The 27,235-nt window shown below is 39.1% G+C and overlaps 1 protein-coding gene across 3 annotated transcripts; it reads right to left on the bottom strand.

Annotated features, from left to right (window-relative positions):
• Positions 1-54: 54 nt before the first annotated feature.
• On the bottom strand, positions 55-27,139 carry RANBP9 (RAN binding protein 9). Of its 3 annotated transcripts, none has more exons than XM_035124555.3 (14): positions 26,536-27,139; positions 20,605-20,716; positions 17,370-17,422; positions 16,191-16,358; positions 14,835-14,857; positions 13,441-13,625; positions 11,356-11,468; positions 9,119-9,227; positions 7,861-8,051; positions 7,111-7,258; positions 4,961-5,082; positions 2,268-2,419; positions 1,516-1,627; positions 55-1,003 (listed from the first exon to the last, which is right to left on the bottom strand). In XM_035124555.3, exons 1-14 carry the CDS (start codon positions 26,963-26,965, stop codon positions 873-875), a joined length of 2,049 nt encoding a protein of 682 aa, XP_034980446.3. In that variant the 5' UTR covers positions 26,966-27,139; the 3' UTR covers positions 55-872. The 3 variants fall into 3 exon arrangements, with proteins under 3 accessions (XP_034980446.3, XP_060133932.2, XP_088531364.1); XM_060277949.2 differs by having other exon boundaries at positions 5,009-5,082; XM_088675238.1 differs by lacking the exon at positions 26,536-27,139 and adding an exon at positions 25,678-25,692.
• Between the last annotated feature and the right edge of the window lie 96 nt (positions 27,140-27,235).

The raw sequence follows: 27,235 nt of genomic DNA, 5'->3' as shown, positions 1-27,235 counted from the left end.
TTAACTAGTCCCAAGTCCAAAACACAACACAAGCAAAGTAAGGTAGCCATCCTATCATATGTAGAAGTATTTAATGGCTGGTTAATTATGGTATCACTACATTTTATTGCAATAGAGTACTCATTTAAGCACTTTTAAAAATGCAGGGTGTACAAAGATTAAATTAAGACTGAAATTGACTAAATATTTGGTTTTTATATAAATAGGCCATAACCACACTGTGTTGACATATAATACTGTTATAATACAACAGTTAAACAGGTGAGTCTACAACATAAGTTGTCTGCAGTTAAACAGGAAACAGAGTTGAAAAGACCATGTTAAAACAAAAACCACTAGGAAACAGGTTGAGATTGTAAGTAGCAACAAACATATTCACTCAGCTCCTGAGTATTTCAAGTTTTACAGTACACATTAAAAATATTTCTTCCCATCAATACTATACAGCCAAACTGTCAGGTACTTATGCATTTTGCAAATTACACTGATTGATCTATGTAATAATGGGGGTGGAAGTTGGCAAATTATCCTGCTTGAAGTTTACATCACCCACATACTAACACATCCACAACATCATCTATTTCATCCCACCTTCCATGAAGGCAGGACTTTTTTGGTTTGTCTGGAACAATTCAAGGGTTTGTCAATCTGATGTTACCAATGATACTTAACTCTGGTTAAAGATGGAAAATTTATCCTAACAGTAGGTTAGAAAATCATTTGCGTCATGCTGTAAACTAGGAAGCAATGTAAAGCAACAGACCTGTCCTTAGTACATAATTTAAAAAATCCAAACTCCATTCAGCAGAGCTGGTCTACTTTCATGTTGAATATAGCCACATTATACACCTTGGACATCATCATATGCATAGCTAGTGTAGGTAATCTTCCACTGTGGCAAATGCACAGGATCCAATTCCTGACCGGGCCATCAATCCTAGACACTGTGAAGCCTGTCCCATTGCAAGAGCAAGTGGAGGTTGCTTTGGTAGATTGTGCGTCTCTGAAAAGATTACGCAATATGTTATACTTCAGACCAGTGGAGGGGGAAATGAGATACCGTACTTTTCCTACAAAAATATTGTGCCTCTGCAGTTACCAAACTGGACTTTAAATTCTTCCCAGCATCCCAAAACAGAGACTGAGTATTTCACATATTGTCTTATAATTTAGTATATCACAAGACTTTACTATATTATAAACCATGCAGGAATTATATGGTATCAAAACCTTGTGAATCATACCAGTCAAGACTGAAACGTCAATTGGACGAATTTAAGGTTTGTGTCATTTGACTGGATTTGGGCATTTACAATGTTATACAAAAAAATAATCCTATGAAAATGGGTGTATAACTTTGACATTTACTGCTAAGTGAGGTACAAAAAGGGTTTTGGTCAAGTGCCAAAAATTACCCTAAATCTCTACACTACTGTTTTTGGCACAGAACACCATAATTGCTTTAGGTTAACTTACAATAATAAATGTGCTATGAAAAAAAATGGCAAGCCTTACCTAGTATTGCACTATTGAGAACTGAACACACAGGCTCTCTCTGAATGGGATCCAGCTGATTTCCTACTGGACTGCTCCAGGGATCTGAATATGCAAGTAAACTGAATGCATCCTGTTGAGAAATCCGGGCTTAATTTTGTCATTATCAAATTATCCGATTAAAATCAAGTACACTTGCATCAATTTTTTTAATCTTGCTAAAAAAATGAGCTTATGGTAGAGGGCACTACCGTATTTATAATTTGCCAAATGTAAATTCCAAATTCTCTTTTTAAAATCATGAAAATGATTGTTACATCTGTAAAAAGCCACAGTTCCTAACTACACAACATGAGATCAAGTTCTCACTATCAGAGCAGGGGTAGGACAGAAAGTGCTTAAAAGAAAGGAAACCGGTTTTTTTGTTGTTGCTTAAACGACTAAACCGGAGAGTCAGACACAACTAATTTAGTCATTTTCCACTGCATTTCCTTAAGCATGATACAATTCATTCCTCCACACAGAATTAAAAACCAAAGCTATTCTAGCTACCCAAAACAAGTCAAACTGCTTTTCAGCTGCACATTGTACTACCTGTAGTTTTGTTATTTGGGTGGCTGTTTTGACACAAATAGGTGAAAGCACATTAATGCTTCACAGATATCAAGCCAGCGAGCTGAGAACTGCAAACATTACCCTCTTCCTTGGCATAGACTGGATTGATAATATGTCAGCTCAAGCTCATATTTTACTGGAAAGACATTTTAACTTACTTTGAGCATTTTCTTATTTGCTGTGTTTTTGCCACACTCTCTTCTTAGCTGCTCACTCATGGCTTGCAATTCTCTGCCAAAGTGAATCATTCTTTCAATAGCTGCTTGGCTACCTCCACACAGCTGACGTCTTAACTGACTGGAATCAACCTCTGTGAGAATGATAAGGCACCATCACTAAACAGCACAGCAGTGAGAACACAGTGCTTTGACTACACACAAACACAATGAATTAGGTCAAAATAATAATTGTAGTTGATCAATTCACGGTTTAGGCTTCTGATTTAAGACTTCATTTTCTAATCCATTTTTCAACTTTGAGAACTGCAAAGCAGCATACAATAAAAAGTGACAACACCCCAGATAAAACCAAAAGGAAACCACATAAAAACACAAAAAACCCACCACACAAAACCAAAATTCAAAAGGCATGACAGAATAATGATTTATTGTTCTTCCAAAAGAGCCAAGGATGTGGATCTGGAACGCTTCCTTGGGAAGAAGTTCCACAAAACTGAGGTCAATGCCAAAAGTGCATTAATTAAAACACAAGCTGGAGCTGTTTAAGTATTTAAGATACTTTGGTTACAAGGAAGGTCTGCTGGCTCAAATAAAAACTAATTTAGGTTTGCTTAGTGTGTCTATACTAACCCAGAGGATGGAGGAGGGGAAGTCATCGAAGTCATATTATCAACTGCTTTTGAAACTTCCCTCAAATTCAGAAGCAGTTGTCTATGAGGTAACCAAGACTTTCTTGGGCTCATGGAACTGGATCCTGGATCCTGACCACTGTAAATATTACTGCATATGTAATGAAGCAAGCTTTATTTTGTTTTTGGTGTGTGTGTTCTGTTTTTAAATTTAGCCAGTCATTGTATCAAACATTCCTTATTAGGCATGTTTATATCGATTAAATGAATTTAAATATACTATTCTAAGGTGTGATAAGCTATCTTAAACCATGCAACTGATTCTGCAACTTGCTTGTGCTTTAAACAAATACTTGATATGTGATATTCTGGGCTCACCACATAGCAAGGCATCACACTAGTGTTGTAGACAGACACTGGGTTTCACAGAATATGCCTTTTTGTGCATAAACATTTTTACAGGGCATGAAAGTGGTGACAATTTCCCCTTCAGTCTAGAAGCCCTTGTGCTGGGTTGGATCCCCTCCAAAGCATGGCGATGGAAGTTTTATTACAAACAAGTGGGCTTTTATTTTAAATAAAACCTGGTAAACATCTCTCTGTAATTTGACACACTATGGAGAAATACCAGAATGTGTTTACAGTACACCCTCCCTAAAATTATAGAAATAAGCACCCGTAATTCTTAAAGCAAAGGATATTCACTAACTGATCCTGACTCTTGGACTTCAGCTGAGTAAAGATATTCCTTTCTTGGAAATGGCTCCCTTTACTATGGTTATCGCTCCAGACCTGATTCAGGCTTGGTAGCTATAGAAATGTAACTGTTTACTGCAAGGAAAACAAATCTTTTTTCTCCTAAAAGTGCTACAGAACCTTGTATTTGGATATTCCCAGGAATTTGTTTTTTAACTAAGTAGTGCCAAAAATGGGGGGGGCGGGGGGGTACATTAATTGTCACAGACACTTTTCTATACACACCTACAACAATAGCTAATCAAAACTTAATTCTTAGGGTAGTGCTAGTAGGTGTGTGTTTTGTTTTTCAAGTTACAACTTGGGAAAGTATGATGAAAATCTACAAAAGCTATCCAGAATGCACAGATATTTGCTAAATTTCTTCCACTCTCTTCTACATGTAGTTCTCCTTTATCTGATCTATTTAAACAAATCAAGTTTGTTGGGGGATGACACCAAAAGCACACTTGCACACTACCTCAACCACACCAATCAATCAAGCTTTATTACGGTCATATACCAGCTATTAAAAATAAAAATGCTTTACAAGGCTATGGGAGTTGTCATTCGGGGTGGATATAAGAGTCTATGAGTTTGAAGGGGCTATGTTTCCAGAGGGAGGGTCCAGCTGGCCTTTCCCCTGGTGCTGCCTCAACCACACAGATACGGACAGCATCCTTGTGCCTTATTGGTCTATGGCACCGGGGAAATGAGTAACATAGCTCATTATGCAGATCAACCTTCCCCAACCTGGTGCCCTCCAGATATTTTAGAGCACAGCTCTCATCATGCCTAATTATTGCCCATGTTGGCTGGGGCTGATGGGAGTTGTAATCTAAAACATGAGGAGGGCTGAGGCAAAGTTGATGTAGTTGTTTCTACTTCACTCATTAGCAGGAAAAGTGTGATGCTGGTGTGAAGACATTCCACACAATAAGAACCACTTAGGAGTTGTGGTGGGCAAAAGTCATAACGCTGAACCATTTCAAGCAGCATCTGTGTGACAATTCCATCTCTTCCAAGGTTAATGCAAACTCAGAAGATATTTTACAACAACAGGAAGGAATTGTGAGTCAAGCCATAGTGAGGCACTGCAGAGTGAAAATAATCCAATGCAAACTAAGTAAATTATAAATGCAGACATTACATATAAAGATTTTCCACTAACTATAGCACTTCAGAGCTATATAAACTGCCTGAAAACTGGTTAGGTATGTCTTAATTTCATTTGGAAATAACTACAAGTAAACAAAACAAATAAATGGTGATAGTAATAGTAAATATGTAAGAAATTTTGCTGCAGACCCATTTCTGTGTCACATTCTTCCATTTCGTGATCATGTTTAGAACTACCGTTAAGGAAGCCATTGGATGATGTCTCTGCAACCCCATTGGAGTAGTGATCTGTTTCCATGTCTACATCATTGCTGAGAAGAGGAAAAATGCATCATTAAGTGTATAAAGAGTTGGAATGGGGGTCTCATTTTTAAATGTGCACCTCACTATGTCCCACAATGCAACTGGGGAAGAATAAAAACCTATTTTACCACACATCTGCATCTGACATGGTAAAAAAAATATCACTTGACTGATGGGGTGACAGAGCTCTTCCTTGGATATTCTAGTTCTATGTGAGCTTGTGCAATGTTGTAAGAAACATTACTATTAGAATATCAGAAAGTTCATTTCATGATGAATTCTATACATTATGAAGAATCCTTGATAAGGGGTGGATCAAAGGGTATAAAAGCAAGCCCAACTCAAGCAGGTTGCTCCCATAAGCCTGAGCTTGCTGGCACTGACATCTTAATTATGCTGCCTGACAGAAGCAGGTGGGTGGCATGGCAGTGGGTGGTATGTATGTAGGTGTACTATACACAGAGCTGGGATAGCAAGCTAAGCAATCATAGGCCTCACAGAAACACATGATGGAGGCAGTCCAGTGGTGATGAAGCCTGCAGGAACCTTGGCACTTGTTGCCCAAGTACCGGTATGACATATTCTGGCAGCAGGTTTGTCTAAAAGCCAGAACACGAGCTCCTTAAAAGTTAAGTATGTGGGCTATGAATCTCCAAAGTCACCACTTTTTATGTACAGTGGTACCTCGCTAGACGAATGCCCTGCTAGACTAATTTTTCGCTAGACGAGTGGGTTTTGCGATCGGAGGTTGCCTTGCAAGACGAATTCGTTTTGTGAAAAATTCCCATGGGAATGCATTGAAATTCGATTAATGTGTTCCTATGGGCAAAAAAAAATTTCAATGCATTCCTATGGGATTCGCAAGACGAATTTTTCGCAAAACGAATTGACTCACAGAACGAATTAAATTCGTCTTGCGAGGCACCACTGTATTACAGTTCTTGTAATAGCACAATACGTAACTACAGGAAACAAGACCAGCTTTCCCTGTTGTTCCTGACCACTCCAGTTCATTTTCTTAGCCTATCAGAAATTGGTGCACCAAGTAAAATATAAGCCCCATTCATATGTAGAGTACATCCAGTATATTCCTACCGCTGGTCATATTCATAATTTTCAAACACTGGGATTTCTCTGCAGACATACATATTTTGGGAGCCGTGCTAAAAGCATGGCCCTCCACCACATCAACATAGATAGGGCCTAAATATGATAATGCATCAGCAGGGCTAGAGTTTCTCGTTTATCCACATTGGTTCCAGGCAGGCAAAAATTAAAATAGTTTTAAAATATATAAATGCTAAATAGACATGTGAAAAATATTTTTTGTAGCTTGTCTGTGTGTTTAATTTTTAAAAAATAGACATGTATGGGATTGTCCAGTTTCTCCTCCCAGATAGTGCAGAGTATCTGAAATATATCCACATTTGAGGTGGTATATAGATTCCTCTAAACTTTCTCTCTTTGTACAGGGGGTTAAGAGAGGGAAAGGGATTTCACAGAGAAGTATGTGCTGTACAGCAGTTTCAAGAATGGTGGCTGCCTACAGTTGATATGGGAATGGGAAGAAAAGTCCCTGAATAATAAGTGGTTGACATGGGGAAAGTAGTGACTGATTAGTGCATACTAATGCACTAATTAGTGCAGAGAGAAAAATATTTTAATTGAAACCCACCCACTAGGGTGAGATGGAGGCACTGAAGCTTGTAATAGCCTATACAGGTAACTCACAACTTGCACTTATCTTACTTATTCCCCTGCACCTATGCAAAGCTGTGATCATGGGTTTACCCAGCTTTGGGAAGGTGGTGTAAGGGCTCTGGCAGCATCCCCAAACCCCTGTGCTGCCTTCCCAAAGCTGGGCAAGCAACCCTCCACCTTGCAAGGAGGTCCCCTGGCTTTATGCAATTTCGCTTATATGTGAGATGGCTAGGAACGCAACCGCCACATAAGATGCGAGTTACCCGTACTAGAAAATCAGTACAATACATCAATGACAAAGAACAGTGGTATCAGGTTGGAATGAGTGTACTTACCTGGAGTAGCTGTTAACTTGCTGTGATCGTGTTACATTTATATTATTGAGCTCTGGTACATTCAAACTGGTGGACTGATGTTTACTGTGACAGTAAGACTGATATGCTTTGTTTGATATCACTCCATTACTGCAACTACTTTCAAAACCTAAAACCCAAGAAGCAAAAATTCTTTTTAAAAATAATCTAGGTAGTGTTTGAATTTTGCTTATTTTGAATATTCATAATTCCATACAACACGGGTTTTTCATAGAGGGCAGGCTAACCTCAAAACGATATGGTTTCTATCTTTCGGCACCTGAGAGGACTCTCCTCCCATAATCTCTCCTCCCTCTCCAGCAGCAGTATGAACAAGCTGCTTATTATTTGATCTACTGTGGTCTAGGTAGCATGGGAAAAACCCCTCCTGCCTGTGAGACAAGTGTAATGAGGTTCAAACTTTTGGAAGAATCTCTTTGCTTGATCCTTAAATAAAATTATGACAGTGGCAATAGCTTCACTGGTTAATTGAAAGAGAGGCCCACTTGTCTCCCACTCATACACTATGGGATATATCTGTCTCCATTGTTAGAAATAAGAAAGGTGCAGAAGAAAAGTTGTTACTGTCAGCAAGGAGCTGAGTGGCAACATTGCAGGACACCAGCCACAACACAAAGCATTTCATGTGCTAATAGACAGATGGATGAAAAACTGAAGATTCAGAAGTGAAACACCTCTGTATAACACCAGCTTCTGCCAGCTCAAACTCACCAGAACAGTGTGTGCTACTTCCTTTGCCTGCTGCTATACTGTGAATATTCATTCCATGGCTGGGGCTCATACTAGGACTACTAAACGATCGAGGACTAACAGGATAGCTATCTTGAGATTTTGGACTGTGACCTCCTAGACATCGTACTTCACTGTCTGTACCATTGACCATTTCTATGAATTGCCGTACCCTAGGAAACATGAGAAAAGAGTTAGTTTATGAAGCCAATATAATTTCAATATAATTTCTAATTGCTCTCAGTATTATTGATTTGTATTATAGTAATTTGGTTGCTGTTTAATACAAATCAAGGTCAATGAAACATATAATCATTACTGCAGAATGAGAACATCTTCTACTTCCCCCACCTTTCTTCTACATCTTCTACTTCCCCCACCAGTTACTGTAACAGTAACTGCCGCTTGGAAACCATTCAAAAATAGAAGATTGGGGAATAAACGAATGGGGCTTTGTGGCAGAGGAAGGGCCTTTTCTCAATTCCTAACTGCAGCTGCTTCCTCAAGTTCCATAAGCCTTACAGCAAGTTTTTTAATTCTTCTGTTTTAAGTAGATTACATGGCCAATAGTGGATATTCACACACCTTAGCGTACAAGAAAAATACTACTCCAGTGTTGTAGGAGAAAGCGGTGAATTGTATTACTCATCCCCAGTAACAGGGGCACTATTTTTAATTCTTGAAGTGCCACATGATACCACTTCACTATATTTAAAAAATCCGGTTCAGGTATTGGGGAAAGAGAGGACGACATATTTCAAATTAGCACAGACCTACATATGCACTTCATTTTCAGATAATTGGGAGGGGAGGGGCATCTGCTCCCTCTCTCTTTTCCTGGTTAGAGGCTGAAATTATAGAAGGAAAATAGAAGTAGAATTTCTGTGACATTGTTGGGCAACTGGCCTACAGAGTTGTCCAACACAGGGATGTGTGAAGTGTTATTGGAAGTTTCACAGAAACCAGGTATAATCTGATATTAACTTCACATTCCAAAAGTTCTGCTATAGAATGTTCAGGATTATAACTGTGCTCTTTCATAAATTAAATTAAATTAAAATAAGAGATTCTCAAGACTGAGGAATAAAAGCCAATACTCAAAGTAACTTTTTGCAATTCACTGCACTAACATAACCAACAAGGTCATTTGCTACTGTGGAAGCTTGAAAGTCGTAAGGGTGTCCACATAAATTCCTAACAATTAGACATCAATTTACTAACAATTTACTTTAAGACTTACTTCAAAGCAAATAAGAGATTAGGATTTCTTTCTAATAAACTTGGATACAATTGTTGTGTTGTTTCAATGGCTTCTCCCATTCTTCCTGCTAAAACCAGTTTCTGAATTCCTGTGGAGAAAAAGAAACAGATTAAGAACTGTAAATTTCCCCTCTGCTTTAGCATGCTCTTTCAATGCAAACCACAGTGTCTAATGTAGCAGGTCTCTTGGAAGGCAACACTTCCACCAACCATCAGCTGAATGGTGCTGGGAGAGTACCTTCAAGAGAGACCAACAGGTAAACTAATATCAGCATACTGGAAGAAGCAAAGATCACCAATGTTGAAGCAATGATTCTTCAACATCAACTTCATTGGACTGGTCATGTTGTGCGGATGCCTGATGATAGTCTTCCAAAGCAACTACTCTATTCTGAACTTAAAAATGGAAAGCATAATGCTGGTGGTCAACAAAAGAGGTTTAAAGACTGTCTCAAGGCAAATCTAAAAAAATGTAGTATAAACACTGACAACTGGGAAACCCTGGCCTGCGAGCGCTCCAGTTGGAGAACAGCCTTTACCAAAGGTATCATGGGCTTTGAAGAAACTCAATCTCAGGACGCAAGGGGAAAACGTGCTAAGAGGAAGGCACGCTTGGCAAATCCACACCATGATCAACTCCCACCCAGAAACCAATGTCCCCACTGTGGAAGGACGTGTGGATCCAGAATTGGCCTCCACAGTCACTTACGGACCCATTGTTAAAATCGTGTTTATGGAAGACAATCTTACTTGGCTAGGAGTGATCGGCAAAGAAGAAGAAGATGGAGATCACTCAACAGTGGTCTATCATCTCATGCCACTGTGACATTAGGTGATTGACAGATGTGTGTAGTCCTACTCACCTGTCAAATTTGGCCAGCAGAGGAATCCCTGCACCCCTGATAAGAGTTCCACACCCTTGATGTGGTTAAATATTTTCTTTCACCAGATTTTGCTAGACATGTTTGCAACAAATACTTTACATCAACTGTGAGCCCTCCACGTATAGGGAGGTATATAAATTCAATCAAACATACAATCAATATAAAAATAACATAAAATAAACTACAAAATTGCATCTTTCTTACACACCCAGTTAGTACTTAAAACTTGCAAATCCTGCTTTTGAAAGGAGGAGACCTACAAAATAGCTTACAGATTTCAAAGAATTTTTTTAAAAAACCATAATAAAAAGCAGCAACAGCAACAATAACAAGCAGAAGCAGCCAGGCAAAGAATCCCTTCAGAAACTCTTGACAACTGCACCATAGCAAATCAAGAGAAATATTCTGTTATACCAATTATAAGGCAAAACTCTAATTTGAGGTAGACTACTGTAGTTAAATAGCATGACTGAAAGTTATTAAGAGCAATCCTCAAGCATGTTTTTTCAGAAAAGTTCAATAATCAGTTAATTTCATATATGTATTAACTATGGCTTTAACTGATTAACAACGCAATCCTATATACATTTATTCAGAAGCACATCTCATTCATTAAGTTTAATAGGGTTTACTCTCAAGTAATTTAGTTTAGGACTGTTGCCTAAATCACTAAAACCCAAAAGTAATTGGTAGGGCAAAGACTAATAGGAATGTAAGAGAAAATATTATTGATGATCTCTCAACTGTGGAATAGGTTTTGTTGGATAAACTGTCAAGTTATACATCTGTTGATACAGTAATCCTGCAATTTACATGCATTTAACTTGTGCACATTCAGCTTCACATGCTGGCAAAGAAATAAAAACAACTAAAAAGGGGGCAGAAGTCAGGGAGGAAACACTTCAGCAATCCCACCTGCCATTGCATCCAATGTGGTTTGACTATATGTGATTTTGGCTTTAAGTGTAATCCCTGGAAGGTAACCCCAGCATATATTGAGAGTTTACTGTATTTCAAAAATGCACTCATACCAAGCGCATTAATATGTGACTGGGGAAACCCAGCCAAATGGACGGGGTACAAATAAATAAATTATTTATTTATTTAATTTATTACTACTACTACTATTACTATTATTAAAATCTAAATGAATTAATTTTAATCATGGTTTTATAGGTGGCGGCCCTGCTAATTATATTTAGAAAACCATTTTTCTTTGTATCATCTGTGGAACACAGTGACCACAAACTGCTGATTATTCTGTAAATCTGAACAAGGAGCACTAAGAAAAAAAATATCTGAACATTTAAATTACAGTATTTTTCAGACTTACTTTGTCTATTTTTAATGGAAGCCAATTCTTCTAGTACAGTCTGATCAGTAGATCTAGCAAAGGCCTCTGCTGTTGCACAGTACCCATGATGTACCAAATAAGATGAAACCATCCTGTAAAAAGTGAACATATGCAAGTAAATATATAGCCTGGAGGCAACTTTTCAAACAAAGAACTCCTCAAAATCCTTGAGAAGTGGTTTAGGAAAATTTACATTATGAAATATCCTGGGATAATATTCTAATTTAATATTCACTTTTAAAGGTAAAGGGACCCCGACCGTTAAGTCCAGTCACGAACGACTCTGGGGTTGCAGCGCTCATCTTGCTTTACTGGCCAAGGGAGCCGGCGTTTGTCTGCAGACAGCTTCCGGGTCATGTGGCCAGCATGACTAAGCTGCTTCTGGTGAACCAGAGCAGCACACGGAAATGCCATTTACCTTCCCGCCAGAGCGGTACCTATTTATCTACTTGCACTTTGACGTGCTTTCGAACTGCTAGGTGGGCAGAAGCTGGGACCGAACAACAGGAGCTCACCCCGTCACGGGGATTCGAACCACTGACCTTCTGATCAGCAAGCCCTAGGCTCTGTGATTTAGACCACGGCGCCACCCGCGTTCCATTCACTTTTAGCACTACAAATTAATTTAAACAAGTAACTTCCATGCAGAGTTACCACTTTTCATGTTTTCAAATGAAACATGTATGCTTATGTATATTTTAAGTAAACAGCAACATTTATTTAGCTGCTTGTTACTAGGAGACTGAAGATACAAAACACAAGAGTGGTCAAGGTAACAACCCTGAGACCCCCTGCTCTAACTTCCTATTCAAGACAATGGAGCTAGTCTAGAAGAATTAAGTGATTTAATGCTGCTGCTAAATCAAATATTTAATTTAGGCATACAAAGCAGCACTGAGCATAGGAAATTCCTTAAGCTCTGAAACCTAAGGCAGTTCTGGATGTTAACACACAGAAGAGGCGCAATCTGCAATTCCCTGGAGGAGCAAACAAGCTGGTCTTAAGGTTGCTGGTGCAAACTTTAGCATCTTCAGCTGCAAGGTAGAAATAAGCTGATAAATGGTATGTTAATTTTGTGTTTACAGAACGGAGAGCGTGTGCAGTGTTATTCCTCCCTTCCTCATCCAAAGCAGAAACAGAGTAAAAACTGGAGTAAAAACTGTGTCCATATGGCACAGAGGGCAAATAAATAGATCAATCAATTAATTATATGCACTGAGCCAAGATTTTCATAAGCTACTCAAGAGACAAAAATCAACAGTATTTTGAAGTTTGTATGGTGGCATTATTACTACTATAGCAAAAAGAGATATTGTCAGGGGCTTTTGTTGTTTAACTGGCACAATCTACGGTAGTATAAACTGATAGCACTGAATCAGAAATTAATGTGCACATCATCATTCTATCATTATTGTCAGATACTGGTGTGACACAAAGTGTGCAAGTCTTTTAATTGTTATATATAGGAAGCAGACCTAGAATCATTGATTAACAAAAGGTAACAACTACGTACTTCTCATATTATTTAATCCAAATTCACACATACTGAAGGAGACTGTCATGACACAGATTTTAAAAAATCAAGATGCATGGGATGATTTTTGCACTGCTGAAGTTTGAGAGAAAAAGTCGGCATTGCTTTCACATCCAAGTACCTCTCTCTAAAAAATTTACATATCACTTGGGAAGACAGGCGAAATAATATCAGTGTACTGGAAGAAGCAAATACTGGAAGAAGCACTGTGGAAGGCGTGTGGATACAGAATTGGCCTCCACAGTCACGGACTCATTATTAAAATAGTGTTTATGGAAGACAATCTTACTCGGCTACGAGTGATCACCAAAGAACAACAACAACAACAACAACAACAAGAAACATTATTCTACATGGAGATAATGTCACCAGACAAATACAAATACAAATGACACAGTTTAATAGGTGTTGCAAACTTACCTCCACTGACAATATGCAGACTAGGATTTCTAAGACTGAAGAGACTAATCAAATCTCTTAAATTTGAATAGAAATTTAGGAAGGACTTAGTATAATCTTCAAATGCTTACTTTTGAATCATAGTCTGCCATTCTCCTTCCCGATCTCCTATAGGAAATCTGTCAATCTGAGCTTGAATTTTGGTTCTCCATTCTCGCATATAGTCTTCAATATCAAACACAAATGGATGCTGTCCAAAATTCGCATCCACCACTTCTCCTGGTGTTTGAAGACCAACTGTAGGATACAGGTTTGGCTGCAAGAGATAATTGCAATACAGACTTTAATCTCTCAAAATCCAAATGTACTTTACTTTAAACTGGCATGAAAGCAAATTACTGGATATAAAGTGCAACAAAATGACTGCAAGTGCCACTAGCAGAAAACAAAACTGAATCACACTTGCCCACCCATGCTCTAAGGCAGTGGTTCTCACCCACTGGTGTGGCAGAAGAGGATGGCAAGTGCGGCAGGAAGAATCAAGGGCAATCTAAGGAATATTTGAACATTTCAGTGTAGTGTAGTATAGTATAGTATTAGTAGAGAAGTAGAGAAGTAATTTTATACACAACACAACCAGAAGCAGTATTCATGCCTCTCTTCAATAGCATTGCCTATTCTTCTACATCTCCACAACATATTGTTGTGAACAGGGATTTTCAACTCTGACAAATATGAAAAATCAGGAAAGAGAAAGGTTTCTTTGTGTTGTTGAGGAGACGAGTGTTTTGACTCAAATTAGACCGAATATAAAGCAAGCTCACACCTCTCACTGAGTTTGAATACATACTTAAGGTACATATGTAATAGGCTCATTAATATTTTGGGAATGATTCATGTTCGTACATAGCTGCATTGTTTTATACATTCCGAATGTCCCATGATCATATTATAAGCAGTTGTGTTCTGTGTTATAAATCAAGGAGTTGTTTCTTTTTGTTTTCCAATGTATTTCTTATCAATAAAAAATTCGGTGTAGCATGAGCAAATTTTGATTCTGAAAGTGTGGCCCAGAGAAAAAAAGTTTGAGAACCAGTGCTCTCTAGGGTTTCAACAGAAGTCTTTCCAAGTCTTACCTTCTGCTGCCAGAGATTATATCAGGGACCTTTTGCATGCACAGGTTGAGCTCTACTACAAACTTATGTCTCCATACTTGTGACTCCTACTATGTAATCTAAATAGCTACTGAAGCATCAGAAGTCATAAATGCTAACACAAGGTACTAACACACCAAATGGAAGGCAATGTTTATAGCATTTTGCCAATATTCTTGTGAAAATTGGAAGTTCCATAAAAAACCTCCATTAAAAATGAGAAACTTTTGTTTCAAGTTCAAATTGTTGTTTTGCTATCATGGTTGTCATTTTAAAATATATAAAAAGAGAGAAAAACTCATATTATACAAGTAGGGAAATGTGTATTTTACATAGGAATGTTATTGATTTTTTGAGTATGTTTATCTTACCGGCAAATCCGTGAAAGCAATACCTGTAATCAAGAGACATAAATTAAGATTTGTGCTGCCGCAGTCACATAGAAAAATGTATTTTAATCATACAACATACTCAGTGCTCATATAATCTAAGTTGAGCAGCTTAGATCTCAAGAGGACAGGAAATATTACTGGTTAGTTATTCTCATTTTTTAGAATTTACTTAGGTGTACTCTTACGCTGTTAAGAAGCAGGCAGAGTATTTTGTGTACCTATGATAATGCAACATAAAAAGGCAATAAAAACAGGGATTATCAACTCCTATTTTACCAGGTAAATCCTAGTTTACACAGTTTATGGGAAATCTTGTTAAGAAACCTGTATTGCCAAGGAATGAACCAACACAAAAGTTAACTTTCAGCATCTGTTTTAGGGAGATGGCAACAGTATGTAGCTTATTTGAGAATTTGTTTTTCACTTTAAAATAACCAGCCCATGGGTTAGAGCTAGATTTCACCTCCACAAACAGAAGGTATTCTTCTATCCACAAAATGCTTTTGATTCAGAGGAAACACATTGACTTTTGCCAATTTTCCCATCAGCCTCAAGCACAAACTCCCACACTGCTCCACAGAGTATTCCAACCCTCTGGAACAGATTTCCTGAATGAGCAGAGTGCTGCAAGGGGAAAGGCAAATTGGCAAAACTTACTTCTCTAACTTCTGCCACAGCAGAAGTGAAGCCTAGATCCAAACAACCGCAAAGCTATTACCAGATTACCAATGTTTTTACAGTTTTCATTATATTAATTTTGTTTTATGTTTTGCTGATAAAAAAAACCATAAGAACTGTGCAAAATGAATTTTGGCTTAGGGAACAACATAATAGAAAGAAAATACGATCCACATTATTGAGATATATAAAGTCATAAGGTAAGTTGCCTCTAGGCCAGGCATCCCCAAACTGCGGCCCTCCAGACGTTTTGGCCTACAACTCCCATGATCCCTAGCTAACAGGACCAGTGGTCGGGGAAGATGGGAATTGTAGTCCAAAACATCTGGAGGGCCGAAGTTTGGGGATGCCTGCTCTAGGCTGAATGTTTATTTTAAATTTGATTTTCTTTTAGTTTTGAAGTGAGCAATTTTGTATATTAACTTTTGCAAAATTGGAGCTCTTTTGAAACCTCAAAGACCTACTGACAAGAGCCCTGACAAGTGTCCTCCTAGAACTGAGGAAACAGTATTCGAACTTTCTTTCTATAATGTTTTCTTTCAGTGCTGAGCTCCAACAACAAAGTAACACTTAACATCTTAGATTTGGAAAGAGTGCCATCACCATTTCATTAGGTGTATTGATATATATTTAATTATCAGTGACTTTTCTTCATACCCAAACTATGTCCGTTCTTTGTGTAGAAACAGGTATTGTTGATAAGGTTTACACAACAGCCGATGACATCACCAGTTGTAAATGTTGGACCATAGGGTTGTCCAGTTCCAGAGGAACAAAATGAGTGTCCATCATCTCCATGGTACCCATATGAATGCTTATCCCAACCTTAAAACAAAACATGTAGCATTTAGCTTTGTAGCACATCAGATGATACATCTGAAAATAAACACAACTGAATTCGAAAAGGTTAAGCCATAGGCATATGCCTAAAATAAGCATAAGACTAAGAAGAAACTGGAAATTCTGAGGTTGTGTGAAACACAGTTTAACTTCAGGGCTGGGGGGGGGAGCACAGGAGAAGAGTATAGGAATGCTGGAAGGAAATTCAGATGTAATGAAATATTTATCTTCTTATCAAGCTAAAACTTACTTTACTACTTTAAGAACATGAAATATATGGGTATGTAACTTGCAACATAAAACTGTAGTTTAGCATATTTATGAATTTTTAGAGTATTAATGCTTTGCTGTATTAGAAGAACTACAAAGTAGCATTAGAGCTGCAGCAGCAAGCTGCTAAATCCAAAAGCCACTTATCATAGAAACAGCAATACAAAGAAGCACAGAGATGAGACTTCTGAGTGTTTGGTAGCATATTTGTGAGGTTGGAGGAAGGAATATGTTTTAAAGCCTGGGGCAGCAATAGGTGATGCGGAGATAGAGGATGAAATCATGAAGTGTCGGTATTTTAGATTGGGAGAATGGGGAAAGTGCCTTTCAGCCAGCACCACCTTCAGGAAGCTCATTTAAGCTTAATGGACTTTTCCCCTAAGTAGACATATATAGTATTGTACTGGAATGTGGATAGGAGGAGGAAGATAATCCTTCCCATCACTGCTTATGGAGGGAAATTTAAGAGGAACTATTTGAGGGTGGGATCAGCTTTGGATAACTTTATTAAGTGATGGGTGTGTCAGCTGGAGTATTTTTCTTGCTTTGATAGCATTTTTACAAACCCCACACTCACATGTGCGGGTGTAACTTACAAAATGCTAGCCACAGGATTTAAAGGTTTTTACAGGTTATCAGGATTAGTATCTAAAAAAGAGGTACTGATTAGCATCTCATAGGAATAAAACTATGTTTTAAAACCAAAACAATGATTTCTTATCATACCTGGTAGTCTGTTCATATTCACACCTTGAGCAGAGAGCCCAATCCCCATATAACTGTAATAGTGAAAAAAAAGTTTATCCTTTTTGAATTTCAAATAAATGACCACTTCAAAACAAACCAACATTGCAAGAAATTTTTTTAGCTACTATTGAATCAAAGAGGTATGGATTGGCATGACAATTGAACATTCAGTTTCTCATACAGCACAATATATCACATATGCTCTTTTGACAGGTACTAGATACACATTTCATTGAAAGGTGTGAAGTTGGATTTGTGGCATAAGCAATCTGCACTCCTGGCTTCTGTAAACTTGGGCCATTGCAAATGCAGGATGTTTCTATGCATGTGAAAAGAACAATATTGAGAAAAAACTTGCATTTTGGTTACACCCAATAGCAGGTGATTTGGTAGGTGGGCATGGTTTGGCCAAAATGGTCTTTGGACTGGCCAAAGTAGTAAGCTATACTACAAACAGGAAGGGGAAATGGAAAGCTTATTCCTTCTTGTAACTTTTTTTTTTTAGACCCAGTGAGACTCAAACCAACACTAAGAAAAAATTGCACAAAGCCACCTGGTACTTCATTTCTTCAATATTTCTCAATATCCACAACAGAAACGGATACCTTCAGGAAACGAAAAGCTGATTAGGGGTCCCCAACATCCCAATCCATTAAGCTCTGATTCCCCACTACCCTGTTAGCTAAACAGGGTTTTCTGCATTTTCTTCAAAGAGCTTGTCTAATGTCTCAGCAAGATCAATACACAAATGAAATGCAGCATGTCAGCATTTCTAAGATAAAGTGTCATCATCAAACATGGACTGTTAACTGGTAAGGCTATAGCTTAAGAGAAAATAAGCTAAGGAAGAAAAGAAAGAGTAAAGGAGCTTCTTCCTAACAAGGGAACATATTCCAGCATGAAGAAAACAAGTTATGTAATACCTCTTGGAAGTATAGGGACATTGTGAAATGCAATGAATAGAAGACAATAAAAAGGAGTAAAAATTAAACTACTAAGGTTAAAATCCTATGCCTACTTTCTTGTGAGTAAGCCAAACTGAATTCAGTGGGATTTACTTCTGAGTAAACATGCAGGATTACACAATTACAAGGCAATTTAGGTAAACCTATTACGATTTCTACCAAGCTGTAGAAAACATCAGGAACCTTTGTGAGTATAGTTCTTCCCAGATCCAAACCCACAGTTTATGATCCACATACTGTTAGCTACGGAAAAACTGGCATGAATCAGACACATCAAGCTCCAATAACTGATCAAGTATACCTCTAGATACAATCACTATGGCAATTCATGTCTGATTAATCAATTTTCTTCAGATAAATGCAATAAACTAGGAACATGAAATTCATTTCAGCAATAATTCTACTCTTCAAAATATATCCATATGTTATTCAGTCTCCTAATGCTACTTTGATATACAGTGGTACCTTGGTTCTTGAACTTAATCCGTCCCAGGAGTCAGTTCGACTCCCAAAATCGTTTTAAAAACCAAGACGCGACTTCCAATTGGCTGCAGGAGCTTCCTGCACTCAAGCGAAAACTGCATCGGACATTTGGCTTCTGAAAAACGTTTGCAAACTGGAACACTTCCAGGTTTGCAGCGTTCAGGAACTGACTTGTTCGACAACCAAACTGTTCAAGAACCAAGGTACCACTTTAGTTCATATATTCCTGTTTTACCATCGACAAATACAGGATGAAAGGAAGCAAACTGACCAGGTATACCCACTGAATCCAGGCTAACCAAAGTTAATGTTTAAGATCCAAGTCTAAAATCAGCATTGCCATACAGTGGTACCTCGTGTTACGGATGGGATCCGTCCCGGAGGCCCGCCCGTAACGTGAAATGCCTGCAACTCAAAGTGCTGCGTCTACACAGGTGCGATTTGGCGATTCTGCGCATGCGCGAAGTGCGATTTAGCGCATGCGGTGAAGCCCGGAAGTAACCCATTCCGGTACTTCTGGGTTGCCATGAGATGTAACGCAAAAAGATGCAACGTGAAGCAGACGCAACACAAGGTATGACTGTACTGACTTTCAGCTTTTCCTGCACTCTCCCATATCTACAAAAACTGTCAATTATACCAAGGTGCTTATTGTGTTATCCATACAGCACCTTACAATCCTAACCTATTGTCACACCCTCAACCATTGTCACAACCACATTGCAACAGATCCTAGCTGTTCACATTTTACAGATAGGAAGTTCTGGAATCGACCATAGTCACCAGACCCATACTTAAACTTAGGTCTTCCAAATTCATCTAAAACAGCTACTTCATATTATAGCCTCCACCACAGATGCAAGTTTTGACTCTAACAATGCAAAACATTAAGGTGTTAAAACATTGCAATATGAATGGCAGTATTTGCATAGACAGCCTTTTAGTCAGAGTAAGTCTTATTCTGAGACTACTTCTTTGAGATTCTCCCAAAGGCAATTACTAATTGAAACTCATTGTTGCCCATGCTGGAATTATTAACAACTTCAGTTCAGCACTCTAGTTATAATATTTCTAAGACTGGTTCTTTAAACCACTCAGGCAACAATTGAGACTTTTCAAGATGCCACCAAAACAATCTGTGAAAGCCATGATCAATTTGTGTCCTAGATATTAACTTTCTGCATGCTAGATAAGCAGGATTGTAGAGTAAGACATATCAATTCCAATCACAGAGATCAGAATTTTCACATTCTATACTGCAGTAAACCATATAAAACGAGTGGCAACATTTGAATTCACTAAAATGTTATCACAGTAAAAGAAAACCCGAAGAATACTATACTCTGCTTACTAACACTAGTCTAAGGAATGGCCAGGTGCTGTTCCTATGTTCATAAAGGCCAGCAAAGAATACAACTCAGGAAATTCTGGACTCCATCAGAATGTTACAGTAAATACTTATCAATGGAAATGAATTGTCTGCTTAAAATTCAATTGTAACCTTTCATGTCAAAAGTGATTGGAGAATTTGATTTCTGTAGATTATTTGTGGAAACTTGGGTCTGCAACTTTAAAAACAATTACTAGGATTAAATTTTAAACATGTGGAGAGATCTTGATTAAATATCTACTACTTTTTACAGATCTGAACAGAAAGTAGAATCTGGACATTTTTCAACATGAACACTAAATTATTGTTTAGCAGAAAAATAGATGGATTGTATAAATTAAATTGTTTCTGAAACAAAGGTGCACTCAAACCTTACCCATCTCTTCCTTTGCTGACAATTTTAACTTCAAAATAGTATATTCCACAAGCTGCAGGTATGGGATGAGTAGCTCGAACAGAAGCAGCATCTTTTGGAGTTTTTCCATGGCCTGAAAAATATATTAAAATACACATCAGCATTTACTACTTCATATAATAAATGAAGTGTGATTGTAAATGAAACAGTTAGGAAATGAAACATTCACTTAACTATTTCCAGACATCCTATTGGCACCTGCCTAGGAATCAATACTAAATCCACTTGCAAAACCGATCAAATGACTGGTCCATCTACTAGCCTCTTAGCAGGCTAGTAAAAAGTGCAGGTTGGTAAGTTTTGAAGGTTTATTTACAGAGTTCCATTGCTCCAAGTCTGGTCCCACTTGATATGTAGCCTCACATCAGACAACCTCTAGTCCAAATTTCATCATGTTTGATCATATATTTTGCTTAACCACATATCTGCATTATGCAACATGGTTTTTAATAATCTGAGCTGCAATTGTGCACATATGCTGCTTAAATCCCACTGACTTCAACAGGATTTAATTATCCCAGCTGTGCACACGATTGCTCTCCTAGTATATTGATATTGTGACACTTGGTTTCTGCATCAAGGACTTGTCAAATTAGAGAATATGAGTTTTAAGTAGCCTTGGCAGAAAAACAGGCATTTGCATCTGCCACAGAGAAAAGTGAATTGTTATACCCTGTTTCTCATATTTTAAGACATACCCATAAAATAAGCCATAGCAGGATTTTTAAGCATTCAAGGAATATAAGCCATACCCTGAAAATAAGACATAGTGATAGGCGCAGCAGTAATGCCGGCCGCGGCAGGAGGAGGAAGAAAAAAATAAGACATCCCTTGAAAATAAGCCATAGTGTGTGTTTTTTGAGGAAAAAATAAATATAAGACGTGTCTTATAATATGAGAAACACGGTATTTCCCAGACCAGTATATCTGGACTGATCACTGCGCATATCATCTTACTCTGAAATACAGAATCTTAAAAATGAAATTTGCAGTTACTCCAACATCTGCATATACTTTAAAAGGTGAACCTAAGCATCAACTGTCAATCAGAGTATTATGAAAAGCTCTGGTAGAATCAGTTTGTTTCTTAAAAAATGTTAATAATAATAATAATAATAATAATAATAATAATAATAATAATAATAATATATTATTTATACCCCGCCCATCTGGCTGGGCTTCCCCTGCCACTCTGGGCGGCTTCCAACAAACATTAAAATACATCAAATATCACAGATTAAAAACTTCCCTAAACAGGTATTTCTCTCTCTGATGGCCTTTAGGTATTTCTCTCTCTGACCTCTGATGGGTGGGTGTTCCACAGGGCGGGTGCCACTACCGAGAAGGCCCTCTGCCTGGTTCCCTCTAACTTTGCTTCTCACAGTGAGGGAACTGCCAGAAGGCCCTCGGCGCGGGGTACTCTCATTTTCCTACTCATACTGAAATACTGCCCCTCAATGAGGCCAAACTTAAGATTCACAAAATGTTTAAGGGTATGCGTACCCCTACATCCCCCCAGAAAAAAGCACTGGGTAGAATCATAGAACTGCAGAGCTGGAAGGGAACACAAGATCAGGGATTAGAAGTTAGAGTCCAGCAACATCTAGAGGGCACCACATAGGCAACCCTTGCCCCAGTCTGGAAATGTTTTCCTTATTTTGATATTTGATTGCAACCCTTCTTCCTTTGCACTGGAGTAACGCATCAGTGAGTGAACTGGAACTTTGTCTGAAGCAAAACATAGAAGATTACTGCCACTAATTTTTGTATCATCTTTTGCTTTGACATCTGTTATGTAAAAACATTCCACCAGCATTGAACATCAAATATTTTTAAATTAGTATTTCAATAGATAGAAATCATTATCTCATCAGCAATGAATTATCTAGTTTCTCCAGAGTTCCTTGTTTACTGTGAAGAAAGGGTTAAATAAAATACTTAATATTTTTATATATTATTTGATCAATCAAATAATATTTCAGCATGCCATCCAACAAAGATGTATTTTTGTATATGTTATTCAGCTGTGTCTCACAATATAATATGTTAACACAAACATATATTACTGGATTTACAACTTTAAAAAAAGAAAATCCTATGGATGTTTACTTAGAAGTAGTAACTCCTGCAAAATTCCCTGGTACTGTAAGTAGGCACAGGATTGCAACTTGAGGGTACAAGCAGACATGCATAGGTTGTGGCAAGTCCACTATGTACTTAAACACATGTGCCATGTTCTTAGAGCAAACTTGTTTTTCTAGTTTGGAGCTAAAGGTAGATTACACAGCACTGATTGGTCAATTCTTGTGTCACATTATGAAGACCCTCTCCTCCATTTATTATGAGTATGGTTGTGAACAGTGCTAATTTGCTGAATCATGTGACACAATACTTCGCGCCCCCCCCACTCCTTTGGAGTAGATTAGGTGTAAAACAAAGAAAAATAAAACACCAAATGTTTAAGCACATAGCATGTGGGTACTTAGAAAACAAAAACAGAGCAGGCAGCCTACACAAATTACAGCAGAACAATCAGCATTCAGCTCAGGACCTAGTACATTTATGTATTAAAATGCATTACAGTCATACCTCATGTTGCATCCGCTGTGGGTTGCGTTTTTCCCGGTTATGAACGCGGCAGACCCGGAAGTGTTTACTTCCGGGTTTCACCGTGCACGCATGCGCAGAATCGTCCTGCGTGCTTCACACATGCGCAGAAGCACTTTATTGTGCTTTCGCGCGTGCTCAAAAGTGCCAGACAGGTTGTGGACTTTTCAGGGTGCGAACGGCACCCCAGAACAGATTGGGTCCGTAACCAGAGGTACCACTGTATTTATGTTATTCAGGGTGCAGACAAAACTTGTCCCCCTACACCTGTTTCCATATATGTATTTTATTTACAATATCTACACTACAGTATATAAAGTAGAATGCAATTTTTAAGTAGTGTTTTCATTTTATTTATGAATATCCCAAAGCTAACTATATTATCAGTTCATTAAGAGTCAATGCTGAGATGGATAGGATTTAATAGACAGGATTTACACTGAAATTCTGAAAATTAATGTAGTCACCATGAAATATAGAGCTCATGTAATTCTATCTAACTTCTTGAAAGATGAGTAAACTTCCTCACTACAAGTACATTACATAGCTGCATAGGAACAGATAGATAAATTCTTGCACTACTACCTATCCCATGCATATTCTACATGAAAACTTGGCAATAGAGGTCTCATCCACTGACCAATTTCATACTTTTATGTGATCCTATCTAGAGTTTAGCAAAGAATGCTGTTATAATAGTTTACTTTTAGAAAATTTGTCCTTAAGTTGATATGACTAAGCAATAACTGATTAAGCATTCAGAAATTTCATTATATGCAAAATACAAATACTATTTTCTCCTAAAAGATATTCTCTAATTTTCTAACACTTGAGTCACTGTGCAAGTTATTTTTCTAAATATTCTAAATGACAGTGGGGCTGCTGCTTGCATGAAGAAACTGCTTTTCTAGCTAAAAATATCACAATCCCACATACAGTAATGGGGAAAGCATTTCACCATTTTCTTATTTAGATCCAAGCAAATCAAGTCTTATCAGATACAGGCCCTTGGATTTCAGCGATGCCTACCTGCCCAGCTAGTCAAAGCTTCAAATATCTTTCCTCCACATTCTCAGTAAACTGAAGGTATTTTTCAATAACAGTACAGTAAATTACAAAGTGGTCTATGAATAGTAGATCTGAAGAAGTGTGCATGCACACAAAAGCTCATACCACAATAAAAACTTAGTTGGTCTTTAAGGTGCTGCTGGAAGGAATTTTTTTATTTTGTTATGAATAGTAAGTTATGAAGCTTTCCCTTTTTCTCCACAGTTGTGGTCACAGCTCACTGTAAACTCTGAAGAAAGAGAAATATGCTACTATTTCTGAGCAATGCAATGCAGTGCAATAATATTTCTGAGCATTGCAGCACAAGAAAAAAGACACCACTAAAGATAGTTTTACATTAAGTCAAGCCATTAGATATAAGTATTCTATACTAAGAAAGTACCACACAAGGTAACACAAAGCAACAATAGTGATAGTTGAGACAACCACAAATTAATCCCCAAAGTGTAGGCCACTACATAATAACCATACCTTAGCAAGCAAAAAAGAAGCTGAAAGCATTACACACATAAACCTAACAGGAAGTTCAAAGTAATGCCTGCAACTTTCTTATATACAGTGTTTCCATACAACACAGCACTTCCATATAACACAGTGCATGCATGCATGAACGCACACACACAAAAACAAAGCAGAACAACACTCATCCTAAGCAGAGGGCTTGAAAATTTTAGATTCTGGGTTTAGATTCCTTTGTGTTCAATCAGTAATTTTACTTTATAATCTTACAAGAACCTGCTTTTCATTACCAACTCTATAAACAGCTTCATATACAATAGGTATATTTTTTCTAGATTCACATTAACTTATATACTTTAAGACCCAACAGCATAAGCTCTACAAAAGAAACCCAGCAGCTACCTCCTCTATTTAAAATCATATATTGTTTTGTATGCCATTTCCAGAAGCTGCAGAAAGAAAACAATCTGTTACAAGAAACCCCCTTCCCTAGTAGAAAATTCAGTTTCTTTTATTTGATAAAAAGCCATACACCCCACTACTGCTTGTGAACATAAGGAGGGAAAGTCTGTCAAAATATATTTTGGGGCTAATTTTAATGTGATAAACATTTTGAATTCCTGGAAATGAACAATGTTTCTCCAACCTATTTTCTTCACTTTTCCATGCTCAGTAGTTTTACATTTGTTCTTCCAACCTGTATTGACCTTTGCACTTTTGCTAAACAAACACACATTTCTTGCCATAACTGGTTATTTTTAATTGGACACGTCACACTGACTGACTTGCTTTTCTCCTCCCCTGACCCCAAGCTGTTATTCAACAAGAGAACTGATCGGCTGAGTTTGTTTATCCTCTTCCCCCAAACCAGAAAGCAAAGGATCCTTGAGTGTCCCTTACATATTTGAGACCAGCGGAGAGAGACAAGCAAGGAGGGAGGGATAAAGCCAGATTGTCTCCACTTGGCTGTCTAAATTCTTCGGAAGACCCAATGAGAGCTATTTCCTGTTGTTCTATTTTTCTACATTTCCCCCTCCCCCATGATGGCTCCGTCTCAAGATGCTTCTGTTCCCCCCCAAGGAAATATATGTTACCTAGAGATTGGGGGGGGGGGTTGAAGAGCAATGGCCTCAAATTAAAGTCCCAAATATCTTTCTTTACTCCCATATATACACCCCACCCTAAGATCATAGGAGTGAAGGTTTGACTAAAAGGTAATCCGAGGCCTAGCTTCCGGAACAGGCCTGATTGCTCAAAGAGGTGGTATTGGGAGAGGGGGGCGTAGAGAAAGAAAAACAGAAAGGATCAAGGAAGGAGTTAACTGGGGAGGGGGGAGAGCAGGTGCCACCAGATCTATCTGTGGGCGAGTTGGGGAGCATACAGAACTGGCGTCAGCATTGTCTGCCCGGGATGGAAAGAAAAATAATGTTGGGGGGGGGGAGTGAGGGACTCCTCCAACAACCAGGGTGGGGGAAGAAGAGAAAGGACTATTCCGCTCCAAACACGAGAGGGGAATATGTACTGGCCCAACTGGTGTGCCGTCTTCGGAAAGCGGGGTGCGGGAAGGAAGTCTAGGCTCGGGGTCCACCGATCTCGGCGGAGAAAGGCAACAACCGAAGCCTCCCGACGGTTTCTGGGGGAGACGTTAGGAGCATCCCTGGGAGTTTCTCAGCCTGCCTTTCAGAGGAGGAGGAGGAGTGGGGCCTGGGGATGGAGACGGCGGCGGCCTCGGACTCGCCCTCCCTCCGTCCCTCTCACCTTTGTAGTGGACGCGCAGGTTGTTCTGCGAGAGGCCGATGTAGCTGAATTTGTCCTTCGGGCTCCAGGAGCGCGGCAGCGGCGTCTCCTGCTCGTCCACGGCCGGGTAGAGCCGCTTGAGGCGCCGCTTGAGCTCCTTCTCCTGCTCGTTCAGGGCCGGGTCGCCGCCGTGAGGGAAGGGCGCAGGGGCGCTGCTGCCGCTGCCGCTCCCGGCAGGCATGGGCCCAGCTGAGGCGGCGGCTGTGGTGGTGGCGGCGGCGGCGGCGATAGCGGGAGGAGGAGGGGGCGGCGGCGGGGCCGAGGTGGCCGGCGGCGGCGGGGGAGGCGGCGGCGGGTGGAGCAGGAGCGCGGCCGAGGCCGGTGAGGGAGTTGGGTTGCCCGGCGCTTGAGGAGCCGTGGCCGGGAGTTGCTGCTGTTGCTGCCCGGACATGCCGGTCTCCTCCTCGTCCGCTGTCCCAAGTGAACTGAGAGGAGGCTTGAAGGAGGTGTAGTATAATATAAAATGGGAAGAAGCCCCAAACCGGAGTGAGACCCGAGGAAGACGAGAAGGAAGAGGCGGCGAAGAGAGGCTCCGCTTCTTCGGCTGAGGGACCCGACTGAGCTCGCGCGAAGGCGAGCAGGGGGGTTGGAAACAAACGGAGCCGATGACGAGCCGGCGCGTGCGTGCAGCGGCTGGCCTCGAGCTGGGGAAGCTGCGCGC

Source organism: Zootoca vivipara, chromosome 8, assembly GCF_965207765.1.
Source record: "Zootoca vivipara chromosome 8, rZooViv2.hap1.1, whole genome shotgun sequence".
Classification (NCBI taxonomy): domain Eukaryota; kingdom Metazoa; phylum Chordata; class Lepidosauria; order Squamata; family Lacertidae; genus Zootoca; species Zootoca vivipara.
This window is presented reverse-complemented; position numbering and strand designations above follow the sequence as displayed.

Coding starts and splice junctions, on each gene's coding strand:
- RANBP9 (XM_035124555.3), bottom strand. CDS start 26,965: ATGTCCGGGCAGCAACAGCAGCAACTCCCGGCCACGGCTCCTCAAGCG. Junction 5,083..7,110: donor CAAGTTAACAGCTACTCCAG/GTAAGTACACTC, acceptor TCCTCTTCTCAG/CAATGATGTAGACATGGAAA. Junction 1,628..2,267: donor CAAATAAGAAAATGCTCAAA/GTAAGTTAAAAT, acceptor ATTTCTCAACAG/GATGCATTCAGTTTACTTGC.